At 38.2% G+C, this 24,126-nt stretch overlaps 3 protein-coding genes across 4 annotated transcripts; 2 read left to right on the forward strand and 1 right to left on the reverse strand.

Annotated features, from left to right (window-relative positions):
- Window positions 1-3,625: 3,625 nt before the first annotated feature.
- On the forward strand, window positions 3,626-9,356 carry LOC113321761 (ABC transporter C family member 10-like). Its single transcript, XM_026569676.1, has 11 exons — window positions 3,626-5,653; window positions 5,791-6,111; window positions 6,206-6,292; window positions 6,491-7,075; window positions 7,157-7,321; window positions 7,413-7,707; window positions 7,813-8,027; window positions 8,094-8,399; window positions 8,490-8,553; window positions 8,629-8,868; window positions 9,009-9,356. The coding sequence occupies exons 1-11, from the start codon at window positions 3,626-3,628 to the stop codon at window positions 9,119-9,121; spliced, it is 4,419 nt and encodes a 1,472-aa protein (XP_026425461.1). The 3' UTR covers window positions 9,122-9,356.
- A 4,882-nt stretch (window positions 9,357-14,238) lies between these two features.
- Window positions 14,239-21,098, forward strand: LOC113321762 (ABC transporter C family member 10-like). 2 transcript variants are annotated; one of them, XM_026569677.1, is made up of 9 exons: window positions 14,239-14,457; window positions 15,830-17,919; window positions 18,004-18,324; window positions 18,399-18,485; window positions 18,554-19,135; window positions 19,229-19,688; window positions 19,787-20,001; window positions 20,084-20,453; window positions 20,524-20,876. In XM_026569677.1, the coding sequence occupies exons 2-9, from the start codon at window positions 15,904-15,906 to the stop codon at window positions 20,874-20,876; spliced, it is 4,404 nt and encodes a 1,467-aa protein (XP_026425462.1). In that variant the 5' UTR covers window positions 14,239-14,457; window positions 15,830-15,903. The 2 variants fall into 2 exon arrangements, with proteins under 2 accessions (XP_026425462.1, XP_026425463.1); XM_026569678.1 differs by lacking the exon at window positions 14,239-14,457 and having other exon boundaries at window positions 15,904-17,919; window positions 20,524-21,098.
- A 757-nt stretch (window positions 21,099-21,855) lies between these two features.
- Window positions 21,856-22,817, reverse strand: LOC113323591. Its single transcript, XM_026571913.1, has 2 exons — window positions 22,364-22,817; window positions 21,856-22,151 (listed from the first exon to the last, which is right to left on the reverse strand). Exons 1-2 carry the CDS (start codon window positions 22,753-22,755, stop codon window positions 22,046-22,048), a joined length of 498 nt encoding a protein of 165 aa, XP_026427698.1. The 5' UTR covers window positions 22,756-22,817; the 3' UTR covers window positions 21,856-22,045.
- Window positions 22,818-24,126: the final 1,309 nt, after the last annotated feature.

Consider the following 24,126-nt stretch of genomic DNA (forward strand, 5'->3'; position numbering starts at 1 on the left):
TCAGCGCATTCGGAGGTAAAACATCCACATCTTTTCTGCTGGTCGCTTTATATGATCTTAGGCTTTAGTATAGTAGGCAATACTCAATAGTAATGAACTCTTTTATCTTTTGAGCTTTGAACAATTGAACTATGTTCTTGTTATTGTTAGCTTTATCACTTTGGAGTTTGCAATTTTGCATCAACTTCTTACTTCTCTGGATTTTTATTATGTAAACACTTTGTTAGTAACTGTAACTGTATTATTGTAAATTTGTAATGTTCATTTTATATTATGGTGGGTAACCCTCCACCCACCCGACCAAAACTCGCCGTAATGTGGGTCGAGTGAAAATCGACCCATTGTGATGTTGGGTCGGTTGCGGGTGACAACTTCTGTTAGTGGGTTGGGTGGTGGGTGAGGCCAAAACCGACCCAAATCGACCCATGTGCAGTCCTACTCCTCTCACATCAAATGGATCCCACTTCCCTTGGAATTAAACAAGGGCCACTTTTGGGGCCCACCGTGTACGAGAATATATGAAGGCTCTTTTCATATGGTTTCAGAAGGTAGTTCATCAAGAATTTTTGAGATAAAATAAACGATGATTCTACATTGACCGAGATAAATTCTGTTATTATCAAAAGCTGGAGATCGAATGGATGATAGGGAATGACCCTATCATCTATAATTGGTAATGGTGGAGGTGGGTCTTACCATCACACTTGCATGGTGATACTACGAGAAAAGTCTTCCGGTGTACAAATCATTTCGTGAAATAAAACATCCGAAAATGCTAGAAATCCCTTACATTTATACCCAAAAAATTTACACCCCTATGTGTCAATGACTTATTGGCTCACTTTTAAAACGGATCCCCTATTTTTCCCAGGTGGGATAGACTGAGGATTAAATCTACGGTGGATGAGAGTGACACATAGGGGTGTAAAATGGTGGTGTATGAAAGTGGGATGGCTAGCAGCTTCATAAAACATCACTAAAATATAGAGAATGATGTGGCACAAGTTCGGTTTATGTCTGGTCAGGTGGGACCTATTCATTACATTGTTAACTGGCCCACCTTAAATAGTAGCTTCTTACTCCCTCCGTCCCACTAATAAGTGACTAGTTACTTTTAGATTTTGTCCCACCATTAAGTGACCTCTATCACTAAACAAGGAGATATTTCTAAAATTATCCTTTAATTGATTATAAGAAATATAAGAAATATGCATAATTTGATAGTCATGTTTATATTTATTACATAGGTGTTTTAAAATGCTATTCAATGGTACGAAGTTTGCGAACATCCGTGGTGTAGTTTGAGAGATAAACCATTTCAAAATTTCACTATTTATTATCCATAAGGGTATAACTGTAAAAAATGCTTAAAAATACATTTCTCCTTACTTGCCTTAAAAATTGTGCAAACTTGAACTAGGTCCCTTAATAGTGGGACGGAGGGAGTATTTGTTTATGGACGATGCTACGTCGACAACCAAAAATACGTGGTGAAATCCCGAGGACAGATCGTGCGGCAGAGAGGGGAGCGTTCTCACCATCAGGAGGGTAAAGGATTATGTGGGTCCCGGCACTCTCCCACCTCTCCTCACCCTAGTTAGCAATTCGGGATTCGGAAAACGTACGGAACGGCAAACGTACAAGTATTATACTGTTTTGTAAAATCCAGATTCGGCCCAAAATTCGGTCAACGGGACGTGATTCGTCATTAATTCGGAACGGCATACGTACGTGTATAATTCGATTTATAAATGTGAGTTCGGCTCTGAAAATTCGGTATCTATATATAACAAATGATTTGTATTTATGAGGTCATAGACCAATTTTTATGCATATGTGTGAGTTATTTAAGGAAAAAATAAACTCAATATGATGATATTAATAATATATACAACATTAGTTATTCAAGAGGACGGCGTATGGTGGTTTAGATGCTTGGTTAATGAGTTTGATATCTCTCTCACCTTCACCTTCAAATCTCTTCAGTCGTTTTTGTTTCATAAAAATTACAACACGTCTAATATTCGGTCGTGTATGCTCGGGAGGCAGTAAAGCCCAAAAAGTGAAGTCTTTGAAAAGTAAAAGCTAAAGAATTTATGGCGAATTAAGCGGACGTATCATTCGGAATACGTAAAATTTGTGAACTATTCGCGAATAATCCGGAAATGCCACATAATACGCGACTTGAGTTCGGAGTTGCAAACGTACGCGGATAAGACGGTAAAATCCGTGATACGAAAAAATTCGCGAATCATTCGCGAACTTACTAACTAGGCTCCTCACACGGTTTTATGTGCGGGATTCACCCCGTACAACAATCATCATTACTGTTTGTTTATGGCCTATTTGGATACACATCGAGAATTAAATTTTCGATTTCTAGAAGTCTGGGAGCAAGAAAATTTCAGAAATCTTGTCGGAAATAGAAAAATCAATTTTTTTATGAATCACCCAAATATTTTTTAATCTTTGACTTCAGTTTCTACTTGTCAGTTCTCACAACCAAACGCGCTCGTACTCAATTGCTAGACGCGACGCCACATACCCAAACATCACTTGCATTGGAATTCTAGTCTTCTTAAAACCCACAACCGGCATATAGACTCTTTAAAACAAAGAAAACAACGGAGGCGGCAAAAAAAATCAGCAACGGCAGTAGTTGATGTGAGCTCTGGGATTATGCGGCCAGCATACCACGATAGTAATTAGTAAGTAAACAAAATACCGGTTCTCCGGCCATTGATGTGTTTTTTTTCTATTACATTCTTTTTCTTTTATCTGCTACTTGATTGATTGTGATGTTGATCAGTAAAATAATAGTATACAGTATATGCTGAAAAATTAATTAATCAAGTATTGATTATTATGTAAAAAATACTGATGCTGAACCAATCACCAGACAAAACCTGGTAATACCCTCAAAAATCGATGTATTTGGTTATTAGGATTTGGAGAATTAGAGTAGTTTTGAAATTGAATAAGGTGTGTTTGATGAATGCTCCCTTTCAATCTAATAAAGAAATTATTGAATGAAAATTATGTTAGTTTTTGGATGAGAATCTAGTGTGTGGCCGGACCTAAAGATATAGACACAGAAGGAGTTTTGGGTTTTTCTGCAATACTTTCTTTGGATTTTAGGGAGGGTGAGTCATCTGTTCATTTCTCTTTATAGCTTTATACAATGATGATTATAAATACGCCAGCAATGACGAAATATGCTTAGCATGTCACCAAAAGAACAAGAATCGTGCTTCTTTTCTTATGGCTGAAATTATTGTAGGTCCTGCTGTGAAAAGAATCTATCCCAGTATGTGGTTCACTTCTAAGTCAACCTCCTCGTCATCCAAAGTAACCGGAGATTCACAATCCCATTTCTCCGAATAATGCTTCTCGGAATTTTATGGTACGTATTTGTTTTCATTTCTCTGAATTTATAGATTTTACATGGTTCTGGCTTCTTAAATTATCAATTACATGGGTTTTTAGTAATTGTGTTTAAGAATTTTGCTTTGGGTATGTTTGATTGGTCTTGGATTGGTTACTTATTTTGGTTAGTGGTATATGAAATTCTTAAGTTACATAGTGCTTTCATTGCTAAACAGAAGCAGAATTTGTAAACATAATCATGGAGAATCTCTGGACATTATTTTGCGGAGATTCTGATTGTAATGGTGCAACATGTGGTTTTTTTGAACTTCTGAAACCTTCTTCTTGTGTACACAATGGCGTTGTCGTTTGCTTAGATGTCCTGCTACTATTTGTGTTATTGTCAACTGCTGTTATTTCGAAGCCTTCTTCTGCGAAGACGGTTAGTAATGCTTCGCGTGGTTATACTTCCTTGGAGATTGTTTCTGCTGTTTATAATGGTTGTGTTGGATCGGCATACTTGGGTTTGGGGATTCTTCAAGTTAGTAAACAGATAGGTGTGTTGCCTTTGCATCGATGGGTTGTACTATTATTTCAGGGATTCACATGGTTGATTCTTAGTTTAAATGTTAGCCTTAGGGGAAAGAAATTTGGGAAAGGGATGTTAAGGCTTTGTTCTGTAGTTACATGCTTGATTGCTGGACTTCTTTGTTTTTCGGCAGTGTTGGTCCTTGTGGTCGAGAAAATGGATTCAGTTAACATTGTTCTAGACATACTATTACTTCCTGGAGCAGCGCTTCTATTATTATGCACTTCGAAGGGAAACCATTCAGAAGATACAAGTGAAACTGGGGACAGAAATTCTCTTTATGCACCTTTGAATGGTGGATCTAATGGACATATTGAAGCAGATGTGGGAAGTGAAACTCCTTTCGCGATGGCAGGATTTCTTAGTAAAATGACATTTTGGTGGTTAAACCCGTTGATGAAGAGTGGTAAGGAGAAAACCCTTAATGATGCAGATATACCGCAGTTGCGGAAGGTAGATCGAGCAAAGAGTTGTTATATGTTGTTTATGGACCGACTAAATTCGCAGAAGCAAACGAATGCATCTGAACCACCATCAATTTTATGGACTATGTTTCTTTGTTACTGGAAGGAGATATTAATATCTGGATTTTTCGCGTTGCTCAAGATACTCACTATGTCTGCTGGTCCTCTTCTTCTTAACGCCTTCATTAAGGTTGCAGAAGGGAAACAAACTTTTAAATATGAAGGGTATGTTTTGGTTGTTTCATTATTCTTCACAAAATTCTTTGAGTCATTGGCGCAAAGGCAATGGTACTTCCGTAGTAGATTGATAGGCATAAAAATCAGATCAATTCTCTCGGCAGCCATCTATAAAAAGCAACTGAGGCTTTCTAATTCTGCTAGGATGGTACATTCGGCTGGAGAGATAACAAACTATGTTACTGTAGACGCTTATAGGATTGGTGAATTCCCTTATTGGTTTCACCAGACATGGACAACAACTCTGCAACTTTGCATTGCACTAGTCATTCTTTTTCATACTGTGGGGCTTGCTACAATTGCAGCATTGGTTGTAATAGTATTAAATGTGTTATGCAATGCTCCCGTGGCTAAACTACAACATAAATTCCAGTCCAACCTTATGGTTGCACAGGATGAGAGACTAAAGGCTATATCAGAAGCCCTTGTGAACATGAAGATTTTGAAGTTGTATGCTTGGGAGACACATTTCAAGAGTGTGATTGAAAGATTGCGAGAAGAAGAACTTAAGTGGTTGTCTGCAGTGCAGCTGCGGAGAGCTTACAATGCGATTCTCCTTTGGTCATCCCCAGTATTGGTTTCGGCAGCTACTTTTGGGGCATGTTACTTTCTTGGTGTTCCGCTTTATGCTAGTAATGCTTTTACTTTTCTAGCAACTTTACGTCTTGTTCAGGAACCTGTTCGAGCAATTCCTGAGGTTATTGGTGTGGTTATTCAAGCAAAAGTTGCGTTAGCACGGATCACAAGGTTTCTTGGGGCACAGGAGCTACAGACTGGGATTTCTAAGCAAAAGGATAATGGAGACCAACTTAGGCCAGCAATTTCTATCAAATTGGGCAATTTTTCATGGGAAGAGAATGCGTTAAAGCCTACACTTAGCAGTATAAACCTGGAGGTTAAACCTGGTGAGAAGGTTGCTGTCTGTGGTGAGGTTGGTGCAGGAAAATCAACTATGTTAGCAGCAATTCTTGGAGAAGTTTTGAACACTGAGGGAACGGTTAGTTTTTAACTTTTTATATATAGCAGTACATTTTTGGTGTATCATTGCTTAAGGTTGCCATGCTTATCTACGGAATAACTTTAGTTTTGAATATTCATAAATAGTTAATGTTGTTCATTTTCTCTCCTCCGCAGGTTCAAATTTATGGTAAGATTGCGTATGTTTCACAGATGGCATGGATTCAAACTGGAACCATACAAGATAATATTCTTTTCGGATGCAACATGGACAGAATAACGTACCAAGAAACATTAGTGAAGTGCTCACTTCTAAAGGACCTTGAAATGCTTCCTTTCGGGGATCTGACGGAAATTGGAGAAAGAGGAGTTAATCTGAGTGGTGGCCAGAAGCAGCGCATTCAACTTGCTCGTGCTCTCTATCAGGATGCTGATATATACTTGATGGATGATCCATTTAGCGCCGTTGATGCTCACACTGCTACAAACCTATTTAACGTCAGTTCGCGACTCTTCCTTAAAATAATTCTCTTCTTTTTCTAATTGAAAATTCTTTCTGTCTAAAGTTTATTCAATTAGATTGGTTGTGCAGGAGTATGTAATGGGAGCTCTATCAGCAAAGACAGTCTTACTTGTGACACATCAAGTCGATTTTCTTCCTAAATTTGATTCTGTTTTGGTGAGATTGCATTTCTAATCCTTACGACTACTTTAATCGTTATGCTCCATTTTGATAACATAATAGATGATGCAAGACCTTTTGGATGACCCAATCCACCGAAAACCGAAATACTGAATGTTGTTGAAACTTGCTGATCTATGAATAACTTCTAGGATATCTGAACTTAACCATGAAACAATGTGGCTTCCGTTGCAGCTGATGTCAGATGGGAAAATCTTACGTGCCGCTCCTTATCATGTGTTGCTGGCATCTTGTCAAGAGTTTTCTGAACTTGTAAATGCACACAAAGATACAGCTGGTTCTGAAAGTTTTTCAGAAGTATCCTCATCTCTGAGTTATGGAACCTCTTCAAAAGAAATTGCTAAAACTTATGGTGAGAAACAGTTGAAATCAGTTGGTCATCAGTTGATTAAGCTTGAAGAGAGGGAATCTGGAGACACCGGTCTAAAACCATATCTGCAGTATCTGAATCAGAACAAAGGCTTCATCTACTTCTCTATAGCAATTCTGGCCCACATCATTTTTGTGGGTTTACAAATACTACAGAACTCTTGGATGGCTGCGAATGTTGAGAACCCTCAAGTCACTAAATTACGACTGATTGTAGTTTACTTAGTTATTGGATGTGGCACAATATTTCTTGTACTTGTTAGAATGATTGCTACAGTTGCTATGGGTCTCCAATCATCGAAGTCCTTATTTTACCAGCTATTGAACTGTCTTTTCCATGCGCCCATGTCTTTCTATGACTCCACGCCTTTGGGAAGGATACTGAGTCGGGTAAGAGCATTAAAACCAGATTTTATTTATTCATTTTTTAATAAGTATGTGTTAAACCTTAATTCCATGTTTCTTATGTAGGTCTCTTCTGATTTGAGTATTGTAGACCTTGATATTCCATTCAGCTTAATACTCTCTGTCGTTGTGGCTATGGGTGCATATGCTAATCTTGGGGTATTAGCCGTTATTACTTGGCCAGTGTTATTTGTCTCCATACCCATGATACTAATGGCAATCTGCTTACAGGTATTGAACCGGCTTGCTTGTGAATTTTCAATGGCCTCTTTTTTTTTTTTTTTTTTTTTTTTAACTTTGTGGAATTTTCTTTCTCCCTTAGAAATACTACTTCGCTTCTGCAAAAGAGTTCATGCGAATCAATGGAACAACTAAATCTATGATAGCAAACCATCTCGCCGAATCCATTGCTGGGGCAATGACAATCAGAGCATTTGAGGAGGAAGATAGATTCTTTGCTGAGAATCTGGACCTCATAGACAACAATTCAAGTCCATTTTTTCACATTTTCTCAGCAAACGAGTGGTTGATCCAACGTTTGGAAACACTAAGTGCTGTTGTCCTTTCCACTTCTGCACTTGTGATGGTTTTGCTTCCACTGGGAACATTTAGTTCTGGTAGGTGCTGCTTAACAATTACAACATCTGTATCACTTATGTGTTGGGTGTTCTACCGTATACCTGGATACTAAATTATTATATGATAACTAATCTCTACTGCAGGATTTGTTGGAATGGCATTGTCATATGGTCTTTCTCTGAACATTTCCCTCGTTATCTCAATCCAGTACCAGTGCACATTAGCAAATCATATCATTTCTGTTGAAAGACTAAACCAATATCTGCACATTCCCAGTGAAGCCCCAAAAGTCATTGAAGCGAAGCGACCCTTACCTAGTTGGCCCTCTGTTGGCAGAGTTGAGATTCTGGATTTAAAGGTAACCTTTGTGAAATATTTGCATTTTCATTTTCAATTCAAAGAATAATGAATTGGTCACAAGCAGGTCAGATATAGGCCCAATACTCCCCTTGTTCTTCAAGGAATTAGTTGCACATTTGAAGGAGGACACAAGATTGGGATTGTTGGCAGGACCGGCAGTGGGAAGACGACTATGATAGGTGCTCTTTTCCGTTTGGTAGAGCCAGTAGGGGGACGAGTGGTCATAGATAGCATTGACATCTCTACCATTGGACTTCATGATCTGAGATCGCGGTTAGGTATTATACCTCAGGATCCTATTCTCTTCAATGGTACTGTTAGATACAATTTGGATCCTCTGTCTCAACACTCTGACCAGGAAATTTGGGAGGTATAATTTTTGCTGACATGATACAGTTGAACAAAATCAAATAATCATTTGCCGCAATAATAAGAATGATTTTTCATGTATGCTCATAAGGTTCTCGGAAAGTGCCAGCTTGAAGAAGCAGTACGAGAGAAAGGAGATGGATTGGATTCACTAGGTATTCTTTCAAGATATTGAATGTGGTTCCATTGTCTTAGAGGTCCAAGTCATTAATGTCAATTTGATATTGCAGTCGCAGACGATGGATCAAATTGGAGCATGGGGCAACGCCAACTGTTCTGTTTGGGTCGTGCGCTGTTGAGGAGATGCCGAATTCTAGTGTTGGATGAAGCCACTGCATCAATTGACAATGCAACCGACTCTATTCTACAGAAGACCATAAGGGTTGAATTTGCTGACTGCACTGTGATCACAGTGGCTCACAGAATTCCAACCGTGATGGACTGCACAATGGTGCTTGCCCTCAGTGATGGTAAGCTTTATAATGCCTCTTAACCTTACATAACACTATTATTGACCAATCGACCTTCCAAAAACTTTCTAATGTTCTGTAGATTTATAAGTCCTCTTCATTTTCATTTAAACTGACGATGTGTTCATCTTGTTTGTCAGGAAAAATAACGGAATATGACGAGCCAATGAAATTGATGAACACAGAAGGATCTCTGTTTGCGAAACTTGTAAAAGAATACTGGTCTCATAGTCACTCTGCAGATTCTATCTGAAGTAACGTATCCGTCAGAACCATGGTCAGGGAACGGTTCATATGTAATTGCCACTAAAGAAACTGTTAACAGTATCTATAGAGACTCCATCATCAAAAGTTACATCGTTTTAAGTTGTAAAACTCTTAAACGACTATTCCATCTATCATTTGGTGATAAGGATGTCCTAATGCTATGGACAGGGTTAACCTTTACTTATTTAAATTACGTTATTAATTATTATTTTTTCTAAGTTTGTTATTTCTCTTTTTATTTCTTTTAGTATAATTTTTTTGTATATTAGGTTCACCTAGGATTTTTTATTTTTCCTTGCCGAACTTAAATATGTACTAAGGTTCGATGTGTTTTTTTCCCGGTCGAAGATATAATACTGAGGAAAACTAGCCGAATCAAAAGAAACTTGATAAATTAAAAAAGAATTTACAAAACTTAAGATAAAAAAGTAAAAAAAAAAAGAAATGAACATTAAAGAGAAAACGGCCCCTAGTTCAGCTTGCCATCCCTGTTCTCCAAAATTTCATGCTCTCAAAGAGGTCCCAAGTTCGAATTTCCAATGTGGCTAGGTTACCCATGAGGCTCGCTGATAGATTAGCACAACAACCTGTCGTTGGAGCTTAACTTGTTAGGCTTCCAACTAGTTTCATTTAATAATATTTATCCACTAGTATAATAAAAAAAAAAATTTAAAAAAGGAAAATAAATAAAAGGGTTTTTATTTTTAGTTGGGTGAGTGGTCCCCTCAAAAAGAGGGATGTCCCCACAAAAACGTTCAAGACAGACTTTAAGGACACCAAACAAATTTGTCTGAGGGGCACACATTGTGCCACAATGATAGATTTTACATCACAGAATTCGTATCCAGAAGAATATTTTTAGGTCTACAAATGTTTGGATCCTCCTTCGTAAACCAAACTGCCAAAGGACTGCATTAAACGTGCAGTAGGGTCTTCCGGTCTTTGAACACCACATCTTCAAGCACTGTACGTGTTCACTGATACACCATGGATGTGTACATTCGAATGCCAACAATTAATCACCATTATGATGGTAGTGGTTGGAACTTAGAAATTATCCAGCTAGTCTTCCCTTACATTTCTTGCGTGAGCACTAGTACGTTTACTATCCATTCCCACTACATGCATTGTTTGGCTTGATTCATCTGACGTTTTCCTAACAGAGTATTAGGGTTCTTGCCCATCCTAAGTAAAACGACTTACAATAGCCAGGAAAACAAGTGTTTAAACGTTGACGGGAATGATATCGGAGGTAGACCAGTCTGGTCCAAAGTGAATACCGATGTGTACGCACGGTGAATTATGTTCACCGAAACAAGGTTTGAAGTAGATCTAGTCTAGGCAAGGACGGAGTACTAAACGTAGTCTTTCTTGATTAACTACCCCCACCCAATATAGGTGATCTTTATTGGGTCCGTTCCTGAGCCTAGCAATAACTTTTTGATGTTGGAGTCATCTCACCAAGCGAGTCATTCAAATGATAGTGTGATACATAACCATCCCTACCTACCACAAAGTATATTAGATAGGATTTTAATGCAGAACCAGATTAGTTCCCGTGCTATGCACCGGGCTTATACCACTACAAGAAACTTAACCTATTGCAGTACCCAATGGTTATGGTGGAAACCCCTACTAGTGCCGCAATAACCTATGTAGCAATAAGTCTATTGCAGCACCTGATCTTTATTGCTGCAGCAAGAGATTATACTTTTTTGCCACACTTTTTTCATATTGTTGTTAAAGTTGTGTGACAAATGTTTCATTTTGCAGCAGTAAATTATAGCTTTTAGTTGCAGCTGAAAAGTATTGTGACTAGAAATTTGTTTTTGCAACACCTATATTGAAGGTGTGGCAATATATAGTGAAGCAATAGGTAGATTTTCTTGTAGTGTTATTTTCCTTTAACGATATTTTTGATTTGGTGTGGGTGGGGCTTCGTTCCGCCCTGTGCTAATGTCTTTTTAAATCATTGTGGACGGGGTTTCGACCTTCCCATGACGATGCATTTTTCATTACGTGTGCGCGGGGATTCTTCATGCCGCGTGGCCATGCATTTTCCTTACTAACACAATTTCCTTACCAACAAGATTTCCACAATAACACGATTCCCTTTTGGTTTAAATTCTTTATCTTACAATTTTTTTTTTATCTTTTTAGATGGTAGTAGACAGACTCTTTTATCATATTTATACTCCCATCAACTCTACCACTTAAACGGTATAAAAAAAAAACAGTTCGATCGCCATTGAATTAACATTCTTAATTAGCTATTTTGTACCGCAAACTCGAGAAAATCCAGCAGTGAAGAACTGTTCAAACAACATCTTGCAGTGAATGTAGTTTGACTATTCCGTGGGCTCACAACATTAACTATCTACAGTTTGTCTTGAAATAGAGTGGGAGTTTCACGGAATAGAACGGGAGTTTGACGAAAGTATTGTTCACATGAGATGGTGTTACTAATATACAGTTAAGTATTTGGTGTAACGAATTTTTTTAGGTTACACCTATTTTTTTGTGGACGCCGCCGTTACTAACGAACGGTTAAATGCTTAATGTAAACAAAGTGTAATCCAGATATTGATATTCCCACAAATAGGTCTATGTAAAGTGTCCACCATAACTTCTACATTAGAAAAGGTCTATTTCGGTCAATAGGAAGTGAGGGTTTCGTCATTGTTCAATATGGGAGCTTATTTTGTCAAGGCCTTCAAGGAGGAAGATGAATATATTTGTGAGATTTGCATGCATAACTAAGAAGGAAATTTCGTGGAAGAAGCATATGAATACGTTTTACTTACGGGTCAGGTTTTCTCCCCTGTCGGTTTTGGCTTCTACTCTAAGATTCTATTAGTCCTATTTTGATGCATGCCGTCCCATGACAGCCATCCGTACAAAATCGTATCCGTTGTTGTCTATTGCAACTATTGTCTAAACCGCAGTTTCGTATGTCTTTGTTCAGCAAGATCTACCATTTATCATACAGGTCGGTCCAACAACAAAAGGAAAATAAAGCACAATAACGACAGCATAGGAATGCAGATACATGCGACGGTTCACAACGGCATTGTCAGGGAGCTAGGAACCTGCCTGGAAATTGCGCATAATGAATGAGCTTTTGTCATTAATTAGCTTGGATGTGTCCGGCTAGGACCGTCCATTGTTCCATCACATGGTTTGCCATTAGATGGCTCAAAAAATCTTTGCTAAATTTCCTCCACAACATTCTTTTTCCGGATAAAGGCAATGATAAATCAATTCCATGCCCACAACCATCTTTTCCAAACATTGGTTTAAACCTCTAGAGGAGGTTTCCAAGACGGTCGGACTCTTTTTCCTTTAGTCATGACCTTTCGTATCATAAGAAAATGACTCAAAACATGACAAGAGATAAAAATAGCCTAGGCACAAAAAGAAAGCACAAACAGTACAACTTCTCGAAAAAAGAGATGTTAGCCAAACAGATAATCTCTCCTTTCCTAACACGAAAACGTAACTACTGCAAGGAGTAGAGGTGTAAAACGTACCCGTCCGGCACACGAAATCGCGTGCTTCACGTGTCATGTGTCGTGTTGTGCTGTGCCAACGATTTAAACGTGTTGTGTCATGCTTTACTAGTCAAAAGCTAGGCACAGCACAACCCACGGGCACAACACACGAATAAACATGTTGTGTCGTGCCGTGCCGTGCTGGCACACGTGACATAAACAATTTGAAATCACTTATTCGGACATTATCACGAGAATTTAAATAGACAACATATCATTTGAAATTGTTTCAAGTAAAATTAACAAGTTTATTCAATACAAAGAAATAGCCCATCAAATATAAAATTGGATCTTTGCCATGTAAATTAATGTTCTAGTCAAATATAGGTAACGGATTATAATAACGATATATATTTTCCAAATATTTAGGTATTATATGTGTTGTTATAAAAATAAGCCAACATAAAATGTCAAAAACTAGCGAGAATAGTAATTCTTTTGTGAAATATACACAAAATGTGATGTATTATGCCTTGTTATATGGTTTACTTGTGCATGCTATGACGCGCTTTCTTAATGTGCTGTGCTGGGCGGGGCACGTGCTTATCCGTGCTGTGTTGTGCTACTGTGCTGATTAGGCTAACCCAGCACAACCCATGAAACTAACGTGCTGGGCTGGGATCAGATTTTAGCGTGTTGTGTTGGGCTGTGCTCGTGGTGGCACAACCCAATTTACACCTCTAACAAGGAGTTATCAAATTTCACAGGTGTTTTATCAAATCCACATGAAAAAGACATTCCTCACCACCCGATACAGTAATCAAGTATCCGATTGCGAGTGGAATTTAGTAACCTCTTGCAGCAGCCTTTGAAAACAGTGGGCAACTGAATTGTTTGGGAAAGGATATCCTTTTATTCTTCACATGCCCTATGAACAACAACAAAAAAGTAAAATATATGCTTTTAAAATATAAAATTAATTGATTAAAATTGTGCATGCATGTTGCACGTTTTGGTAGATATGTCTCGAACAAAACAAGATGGTCAATAAAGTAAGTTTGTCTCGTGTTATTGTGTAACTAAAAACAATATACTACTCACGAGGTTATGTCATTTTTTGGGGTCAGGAATTAATTAGCTAGCAGTTCCGAGTCACTTTTTTACATGAAAAATTCTTCTAGTGTCGGTAAAAGTCAATAATGTTTGAGCAGTGAGTCAGAGAGTATAAGAGAAAACTGTAAAATACTAGACATCTTCAAAGCTGTTGAAAACTGAATTGTATTCCCATGTTATTGTCTTCGTTTAAGTCCCCAATTCCAAAATAGTGACCACTTTGAAATATGAGAAACTAGACAAATCAGTGAGTTTGTGAAATACGTTGTGAGCTTAAAAATCTTTGTTCTCGGGTGCATCCGATCAATGAACGTATTAGACTCAAAAAAAAAAAAAAAAAGTCTTGGTGAATGTAGAAATTAAACTTTTGAAAGATTTTAGACAATAAGGGTGAAAATTTAAAACTACTGCAGAGGATGATTATGTAAAAGTTTACAACACAATTAATTTGAGGTTGAAGTAACTTGTCCTGTGCTTATAAAAATGATAAGTAGAGAGTGTGAGGAGTGATAACCAAACCAAACCAGCTCTAGCGGTTTCCAGTAATTGATGAGACAAGATATTCAGTGCTCATGTACTTACTTGTTCCTCCTTCATTTCTTAATTGAACTGAAAATGTGAATGAGAGTTTCATTTTATCTTCTCTTAGGGTTTCTCTTTTGAATCAACTTCAGAATCTCAGTTCTACTTTGAATCTTAAGATCCGAAACTTCATCAGGTAATCTTTGTCCTCATTTACTCTTTCATAATTATTACCAGTTTATCAACTTTCTCAAACTAGTTTGACAGTTTGTTGATGTTGGAGAATCTATTTTTTTGTATATATATATATATATATATATTTTAAAAAGTTTAGATTTCGTTATTATTACTATGCTTTTAGTTTTCATTAATTCTTTTACAGCATTTCGAACTTCATTATTTGGCATTAATCGATCTATCTCTAGAGTCTAAACTATCCATCTATCTATATATATCTTGCAGAGTAGTAGTTTTTCATTTACATAGTTTGACCAGCCAAAGGTATGATGAGGGTTTCTTCTTTTGATCATGCGACATGGTGTAGTTCTGAGGATTGCAAAAAGTATGATGAAGGTTTTAGATTGTGCCCAATATTTCCATCAAATTTAATACAAAAAAGGGAGTAATTCTAAATGGGCTGTGCCAAAAAACAATTCCAAAAAATTTAAAGAAAAACATCAAAATAAAATATTTCTTGGAAACTCTCATAAAACTTTTTGATAGAAATTTCAATCATTAATTTTGATTATCAATAGCATTCATGACCTAAATAACTGAAACATTCACTAAAATCTAAAACAAGGTGCACCTTCATTATCAATAACATTCATTATCAATAGCATTCATGGACTAAATAACTGAAACATTCACTAAAGCGGAGTTTGTCAATTTTGTAGTCTCATTAGAAAGGTGGACTTCTATTCTCAAGGTTATTTTTTCCTCAAATATCCTTATTTATAATGCATTTACCAAAATATAATATTTGGAATAAGGCGAGGATAAATTAGGAAAGTAAGAGAAATTTTATGAAAAACTAAATATTTTCTTTATTCTAAGAGAATATTGCTTGGCATAAAGTTGGGAAAATGTCAAATTGACATATATTTACTTTTCCACAAGGGGACCTATACAAAGGTACAAAGATATGGTATATGAATATGACACATAGAGCAATAGATGTTTTAATGGAAAAAAATTCAGGTCACGTAAAAAAAAAAAATCTAAAATGAAAAAGAGTAATTTTAGATAAACCGTGGAGAAAAATTCCACCAAAACCGACGAAATCGTTCATCCGGCCTGAACGTTATGGTATTCAGAAAAAAAAAAAAGACCATTTTATGTGTCTAGGCGGTTTTGGAAGAGTTTACTTTTCACGGCGTGCTTGAAAAACAATGTTCATGTGTATTTTTTTAACTGAATTTTTACCGCAGACAATACGTTTGGCTATGAGATATGGTTGAAAGTTATCTGTCTATTTTTATAACTTCAAAAACTCTTTATTTTCATAGTGAATTGAGCAGTTTTTTAGATGGTGATAATTCTTAATCTGCGTCAAATTCTTATCACAGGGTTATTTTTCTGTACAACTTGCACAAAGTTAATTTTTGGGGCCTAAAGCTAGAAGCACAGAGGAACACCAATTATGGGGGATTTTTGGTCTGTGTTTTGTGGAGAATTTGATCATTGTTCAAGTGGTGATCATGGACAGCCATGTGGTTCTCCATTCCATGCAATTTACTCTCCTGATACATGTGCCAACAATGCCATTGTCATTTTGGTCAATATCCTGCTAATACTTATGTTCTTCCTAAGCTTTATTTGCAAGCCCTCGTCGAGACCGTTGCAGAATCCAAATAGTACTTTTTCGCCTTTCGGACTGGTCTCCGCCATTTTTAATGGCAGTTTGGGATTGGTATACGTCGGGTTCGGAGTTTGGATTCTACAAGACCGGAGTGTTTTACCAGTACATAGGTGGCTGGTGTTATTACTTCAGGGTTTCACATGGTTGTGTCTTGGTTTAACCGTCGGCCTAAACGGAAAAAATCTGGAGAAAAAAATCATGTGGCTCTGTGCTATAGCTACTTGCTTGTTTGCAGGAATCTTATGTGTATTGTCTGTTGTTGATGCCATTGACGATAACCAAGTTTCAGGCAAGACTATTTTAGATGTTTTATCTCTGCCAGGAGCAATTGTATTGCTGTTATGCACATATAAGCTAAAAACAGGTGAACACCATAATGATGTAGCCGGTTATTCTCTCCTGAATGCTGAACCTAGTGGTAAGACTACTGAAACCCCTTTTGCGAAAGCCGGGTTGTTTAGTAAAGCGTCGTTCTGGTGGTTGAACCCATTGATGAAAAAAGGGAAGAAACACACCCTCAAGGACGAGGATATACCCAGGTTGCGGAAGGTTGATCAAGCTGAAACCTCTTATTTGTTATTCATCGAGGAAATGAAGAAGCTTAAGCAAATTGATCCGTCTAGTCCACCTTCGGTTTTGCGAGCTATCATTAATTGCTTCTGGAAGGATATTCTGATTTCAGGCGTTTTTGCTATGATCAAGACTCTTACACTTTCTGTTGGTCCACTGCTTATCAGTGCATTCATTGAGGTTGGAGAAGGAAGAGAATCTTTTAAACATGAAGGTTATGTCTTGGCTGTAACATTGTTGTTTGCGAAATGCTTAGAATCCCTGTCGCAGAGGCAGTGGTATTTTCGCAGCAGGCTTATGGGTATTCAAGTAAGGTCAGTACTCTCTGCAGCTATTTACAGGAAGCAATTGAGACTTTCTAATGCTGCGAAAAAGATGCATTCAGCTGGTGAAATAATGAACTACGTCACTGTGGATGCTTACAGAGTAGGCGAATTCCCTTTTTATCTTCACCAAACATGGACAACAGGTCTGCAAATTGTTGTTGCGCTTGTGATTCTCATCCGTGCTGTAGGACCTGCAACGGTTGCTACTATGATCGTAATAGTACTCACCGTGCTATGCAATACTCCATTAGCCAAGCTACAACATAAGTTCAAGGGTAAACTCATGGGTGCACAGGATAAACGGTTAAAGGCTATGTCCGAAGCTCTTGTTAGCATGAAAGTGCTAAAACTTTACGCGTGGGAGATGCAATTCAAAAATGTCATCGAAGGACTACGAAAAGAGGAATATAAATGGTTGTCAATTGTGCAACTGCAGAAAGCATACAGTAGTTTTCTCTTCTGGTCAGCTCCTGTGTTGGTCTCGGCTGCAACTTTTGGGACATGTTACTTTCTTGGTGTTCCACTTCATGCTAGCAATGTTTTCACTTTTGTATCAACTTTCCGTATCGTGCAAGAACCTATCAAAGCAATCCCTGATGTTATTGGAATTGTCATCGATGCAAATGTTGCATTCTCAAGGATTGTGAAGTTCCTTGGCGCGCCAGAGTTGGAGAACGAAAAAAATGTCAGTGACAAGAAAAATTCAGAGATGCATAAGCCAAGTATTTCTATAAAGTCAGGTAATCTTTCATGGGAAGAGGGCGCACCAAAGCCAAGTCTAAGAGGTATAAACCTAGTGGTTCAGCCTGGTGAGAAGGTGGCAATATGCGGAGAGGTCGGTGCAGGTAAATCGACTCTCTTAGCAGCAGTTCTTGGAGAGGTTCCGTACGTGGAAGGACAGGTACATTTGCACCCACTATAAAAAATGATTCTAACATTCATAGCTGACAACAGCATCTCAGTTCTATTTATACGACTCTTGCAGATTGAAGTTTCTGGGAAGATTGCGTATGTTTCTCAGACGGCGTGGATTCAGTCAGGAAGCATACAGGATAATATTCTATTTGGATGCAACATGGATAGACAAAGATACCAAGAAACACTTGAAAAATGTTCTTTGTCAAAGGACCTTGAGATGCTACCTTTCGGAGATCTCACTGAAATAGGAGAAAGAGGAATTAATCTAAGTGGTGGTCAAAAGCAACGTATTCAACTTGCCCGTGCGCTCTATCAAGATGCAGATATATATCTCTTGGATGATCCGTTCAGTGCAGTTGATGCTCACACTGCTACAAGCCTATTCAATGTGAGATTGCATTTCTCTTCTCCTGAACCCCGAACCCTGAAAATGAAAACTAACTTGTATTGTTCTGTATGCAGGAATATGTAATGGGAGCTCTTTCAGGGAAGACAGTCTTACTAGTCACTCATCAAGTCGATTTCCTTCCTGAATTTGATTCTATACTGGTTAGTCTCCAATTCAAATCTATCACCATTCTGCTCAAACTTACTTCTTGTTCTAACCTTTCTGACAGTTGATGTCAGATGGGGAAATCCTACATGCTGCTCCATATCATGCGCTGTTGAGTTCTAGCAAAGAGTTTTCTGACCTTGTCAATGCGCACAAAGATACAGCCGGTACTGAAAGTCGGCCCACTGAAGTTGCATCTCCCATTATACCTATTAAGGAAATTGCAGTAAGCAAAAACAAGAAGCAATTTATAGAGCCAGTGGGAGATCAACTAACCAAGAAAGAAGAGCGAGAAAGTGGAGACACCGGTTTGAAACCATATATACAGTATCTGAATCAGAACAAAGGTTACTTTTACTTTGGCTTAGGAATTTTTTCTCACCTCACGACAGTAATAGGGCAAATAATGCAAAACTCTTGGATGGCTGCTAATGTCGACAATGCTCAAGTCAGCAAAGCAAGATTGATTATAGTGTACTTGATTATCGGATTTACGTCAACGTTGTTCATACTTGTGAGGAGTCTTTGTACAGTTTCTTTGGGTATGCAGTCAACACAAGCTTTATTCTCTCAGCTTCTGAAGTCCCTTTTCCATGCACCAATATCGTTCTATGACTCTACGCCTTTTGGAAGGATCTTAAGCCGGGTACGTAAGCATAACTGACGGAAGTTGTAGCATCAACTGAGAAATATATCCAGAGAGCTAAGTGTGGATACTGTTTATGTGTTTCTTTCACAGGTCTCTTCTGATTTGAGCATCATCGATCTTGACATTCCGTTTGCATTGATATTCTCTGTCAGTACTGCAATTAACACATACTCTATTCTTGGTGTTCTTGCTTTTGTTACATGGCAAGTACTGGCGCTCTCGATACCCATGGTAGTAATGGCGATACACTTACAGAAATACTACTTTGCTTCTGCTAAAGAGTTTATGCGCATCAATGGAACAACCAAGTCTGTGATAGCAAATCACCTTGCTGAATCCATAGCCGGAGCAATGACAATCAGGGCATTCGGGGAGGAAGAACGATTCTTCGCTAAGAATCTTGATCTCATTGACAAAAATGCAAGTCCTTACTTTCACATTTTTTCTGCAAACGAGTGGTTGATTCAACGCTTAGAGACCCTGAGTGCCATTGTTCTTTCCTCCTCTGGACTTATGATGGTCCTGCTTCCTCCAGGGACTTTTGGTTCAGGTAGGTGCATTAAGCCATTTTTCAAGAAAAGAACAGCTTTATTTGCCAGGAAATTTAAGAATTCCGTCAGCAGTCCAATTAACAAGTTTACGATGCAGGATTCATCGGAATGGCGCTATCTTATGGTCTGTCATTGAACATAGCTCTTGTGCAATCTGTTCAAAACCAGTGCACGGTAGGAAATTACATCATTTCCGTGGAGAGGGTAAGTCAGTACATGCACGTTCCTAGCGAAGCCCCACAAGTAATTGAATCAAATCGTCAGCAACCAAGTTGGCCAGACAAGGGAAGAGTAGAGATCCTTGATTTAAAGGTAACCTGTTTTTCTGCTAAATTCTGCAGCTTCTTGGTTATAGTGAAGATTTCAATATGCTAATGAAATTTGTTTGAATCAGGTTCGATACAGGATCGACACTCCACTAGTTTTGCGTGGAATCAGTTGCACATTCGACGGAGGGCACAAAATTGGGATTGTAGGTAGAACAGGCAGCGGAAAAACAACTCTCATCAGTGCACTGTTCCGTTTGGTAGAGCCTGTAAGCGGGAAAATCATCATAGATGGTGTCGACATTTCAAAAATTGGACTTCATGATCTACGGTCATGCTTAGGGATCATTCCTCAAGATCCAACTCTCTTTAATGGGACAATCAGATACAATTTGGACCCTTTGTCAGAACACACAGACTCAGAAATCTGGGAGGTTCTGCGAAAATGCCAGCTTCAAGAATCTGTACAAGAGAAAGGAGAGGGACTGGATTCACTAGGTAAGATTTTATTTCTCTGTTAGTCTGGTATATTTTAGGCGCGTTCACTAAGTTCAAGTCACTATTGCAGTTGCGGACGATGGATCAAACTGGAGCATGGGACAGCGACAGTTGTTCTGCTTAGGCCGTGCTCTGCTGAGGAGAAGTAGAATACTAGTGCTGGATGAAGCCACAGCATCAATTGACAATACAACTGACGCAATTCTTCAGAAAACGATCAGGGTGGAATTTGCAGATTGCACAGTGATAACAGTAGCTCACAGAATACCAACTGTGATGGACTGCACCATGGTGCTTGCTCTCAGTGACGGAAAACTAATGGAGTATGATGAACCCATGAAGTTGATGGAGAGGGAAGGATCGCTCTTTGCGAAGCTCGTCAAAGAATATTGGTCTCATGTTCATTCTGCAAATTCAAGCTGAAGCTACACTGCAACATCTCTAGTTTACGAATAAACTTTCTACCCTTGCCTTCCCTATGTAAGGTTTTTCCTAAGCTTGTGTTGTAGTAGTTGCAGTTCATACTTCTTATCGTATTTTCTATTTTTCCTTCTTCTCATCATAATGAAGATCATTTTATTACATGAAGAAAAACATACTGATACAAACAATTTCAGTGCACTACACAACCTACTTTTAAGGCCACTTGAAGTAACAGGAAGAGTATTTTGAAACTACTTAAAACATCCACTGATGGCAGTGAAAGTTAACTGCAAATGTGAATTTCCTTTTTAAGGTCCAAAAATGAGAAACAGATGTAAAATTGCTATTTAATTACTAGATGGAAAGGCTAAGGCAGATTCGGGTACCACCAAAACAAATAACTGAAGAAGAACTCACAAAATTGAAGGAAAACCATATTAACACATGCTCCAGGCAAGTATTCTGTTGGTTCTGTTTCGTCTACGACCAGAGGACTCCTAGATACAAATATTTAAGTACATGGAACACCCTAGTACAAACACACACACGAACACACACATACACACACACAGAGCCCTGAAAATTAGAATACTAAACAGACCAACTAAGTGTAATGGACTGCACAAAAGGCGCTTGATCTCAGTGATGGTAATGACCTCAGTTAAAGCACCTTTCAATTCTAACACTAGTTGCCATTGAGAAACATGACTTAAGCAAACAGCTCAATTGCAAGGTCTGAAGACTATGCATTTCAAGTGTAAGCCTACTTTTCACAAAACCATAAAGTGTCCACGTTCATATATTAAGCCTATTTTTTTTCCTACTGCTGAAATGTCTATAACCATGGACTTTAAGTTCCTTTTCAGGAAAGCTCATGAAATTGATAAAGGGGTGAGTTAACCAAATAAGTTGGAGACCCAAAATTTGTTGGCACAACTAAACATATTTGGCTTAGGGAAGACAAAAGCAGTACCAAACGGAAAGAAACACATTTTGGATTATAACGAATCACTCATAATTGCATTGATACAAGTTTCATGCTCAGAAACAAAAATTGAACACTATACATTCCACAATTAAAAAATGTACTAAAAAGTAACAATAGAAACATAGCTCGAAACTACCTCAAACATCCATCCAAAGCCGCAAAGCTCCAATTCGTTAGGTTTTCAAGGTCCTCCAAGTATTGCATTCTCAATATCATCTCTACTAAGTGCATAACTGAATCTTCTCTCAACATCTTTCTCCAAATTACCAGGTCCACTCTTCAAATACCTGCAAACATCATCTTAAATTGAATCAACCAAATAAATGCAACACAACTCACATCAAAATAAACTCAATTGCCCAGGTCAATTGAATTTGACCACAACAGAAAACTGTGCAAAACCCTAGAAAATTCATTCAAGAACTGAACTGAAATGAAAACCAAAAATCCCTAGAAAAATCAAATTTATTAAAAAAATCTAATGAATTAGAAATCAAACCTTATGTAAAGATCAGTAACATCAAGAGATAACTGAGCATGCCAATCACCATTCTTCTCAATAAACCAAAGAGCTCTATCTTCTCTACTCTGATAAAACCCTAATTTCTTCAGCCAAGCTTCAATACATGGTAAACTATGAGAATACAATGGTTTCTTCTTATCTGGTAGTTTCTTAATCCATTCTTCTTCTGATGAAGTTAATTCTATCCTTCCAGATGATGATTTTGATTGGATTCTTCTGTGATGGATTGTTTGAGGAGGACAAATTTGGTATTTCGAGAAATTGCAAGAACTGGAAAATTGGAGATTATTTGAAGAAGAAGAAGAAGTGGTGGTTATTGTTGATGGAGATGAGATAAGAATCGATTGAGAAACAAAAATGGCGGGCATTTTTTGAATTCTAGTTAACTTTTGGAGACAGAGAGCGAGCGAGCGAGTGAGTGATATGAGGACTGGGGAGGAGAAGAAGAAGAAGAGTACGTGGGCTTATCTTTACTTTGCAAATGATACGTATCGGATACGCGTCCTGTATAATGTTTTTTCTTATCTCGTGTCGGGTAATAAACGTTTTCTCGTATCGGCTTATTTGACGCCCCGATAGACGTTTTCATATCCTTTGTTGCCTGCCTAGGGCTGCACAAGACCCGCCCACGACATCCAAACCCACCCGTACTCGTTAAGTCCGTGGGTTTTTAATCCATACCCGCCCGTTGTGGGTGCGGGATTGGTTATGAAAAAAAAAAACCGTTGTCTGTGGGTGTGAGGTTGGTTTAAGCTAATACCCGCCCATACCCGCCCAAAAAACCCGCAGATTATATACCATTAGATAAAACTAATCCTAGTCGTCCATTATGAAACCCTAATACTAGTAGATAGGATAACTGATAACCCTCATTCACTTTCTACACTCTTCTCTCTGTTCGGCCTCTCCTCTTCTTCCTCCTCAGTTCTTCTTCTTCACCTACGAACGACAATTACCAGAAATCTTCACCAAAAATCGACAACAACAACTTCGAATCTTCACCAGAAATCGACAACAATCGAAAAATCAACAGATTCAGCACTTAATCTTCATCTGTGAACTTCCTAGATATGAATATTTTGGGGGTTTTGTTTTTTTTTTCTCACTTAATCAAGGAGAATAGAAGTTACTCTAAATACTTGAATATTAAGCGGGTTTAAACCCGTTTAAACCCATACCCGCCCAACCCGTAACGGGCGGGTAACAAAACCCGCCCGTTGTTTGTGGGTGCGGGGTTGATTATGAAAAAAAAACCCGCAGTATGTGGGTGCGAGGTTGGTTTTAGCTTATACCCGCCCATACCCGCCCATGTGCAGCCCTATGCCTGCCCAACCCCGCCGAAGAGCAAGTCGCATATGCCGAGTCTAGTCAAGTGGTGGTAACTTCAGCTTTCATTTAAAAACCACAGACTAATTTCTTGATTCAAGTTGTGGTTCAAGGAGGTGAGGCGCGAAGCAATTGGTTTTCAGCAATTTTCATATTAACAGTTGGCCCATGGTTGGAGAGCAGTGCAGAAACGGAAGTCAAAAGTAAAAGTCAGAAGTCCGGATATTTTGTTTCACAAAAAGTCGACTTTTCTGCTTCTAGAAATCATTCTGAAATTCTACATTCAAACTGACTTCTTGCTTTTTGACTTCTATAAATCAAAAAGTTACTTCTGGATGTGTATCCAAACACGCTATAAACTTAGCTCTCTTTCAATGTGAAGAGGATCCAGAGGGTTGCCAAAGGTTTGTTTT

The sequence above is a fragment of the Papaver somniferum genome, chromosome 11 (assembly GCF_003573695.1).
Source record: "Papaver somniferum cultivar HN1 chromosome 11, ASM357369v1, whole genome shotgun sequence".
NCBI lineage: Eukaryota > Viridiplantae > Streptophyta > Magnoliopsida > Ranunculales > Papaveraceae > Papaver > Papaver somniferum.

Bases quoted from the DNA above. Each gene is read 5' to 3' on its own strand.
- LOC113321762 (XM_026569677.1), top strand. From the start codon at position 15,904: ATGGGGGATTTTTGGTCTGTGTTTTGTGGAGAATTTGATCATTGTTCA. The intron at 17,920-18,003 runs GTACATTTGCAC...CGACTCTTGCAG, and splicing joins TTCCGTACGTGGAAGGACAG to ATTGAAGTTTCTGGGAAGAT. The intron at 19,136-19,228 runs GTACGTAAGCAT...TTTCTTTCACAG, and splicing joins TTGGAAGGATCTTAAGCCGG to GTCTCTTCTGATTTGAGCAT.
- LOC113323591 (XM_026571913.1), bottom strand. From the start codon at position 22,755: ATGCCCGCCATTTTTGTTTCTCAATCGATTCTTATCTCATCTCCATCA. The intron at 22,152-22,363 runs GTTTGATTTCTA...TGATGTTTGCAG, and splicing joins GTTACTGATCTTTACATAAG to GTATTTGAAGAGTGGACCTG.
- LOC113321761 (XM_026569676.1), top strand. From the start codon at position 3,626: ATGGAGAATCTCTGGACATTATTTTGCGGAGATTCTGATTGTAATGGT. The intron at 6,112-6,205 runs GTCAGTTCGCGA...TTGGTTGTGCAG, and splicing joins CTGCTACAAACCTATTTAAC to GAGTATGTAATGGGAGCTCT. The intron at 8,028-8,093 runs GTAACCTTTGTG...GGTCACAAGCAG, and splicing joins TTGAGATTCTGGATTTAAAG to GTCAGATATAGGCCCAATAC.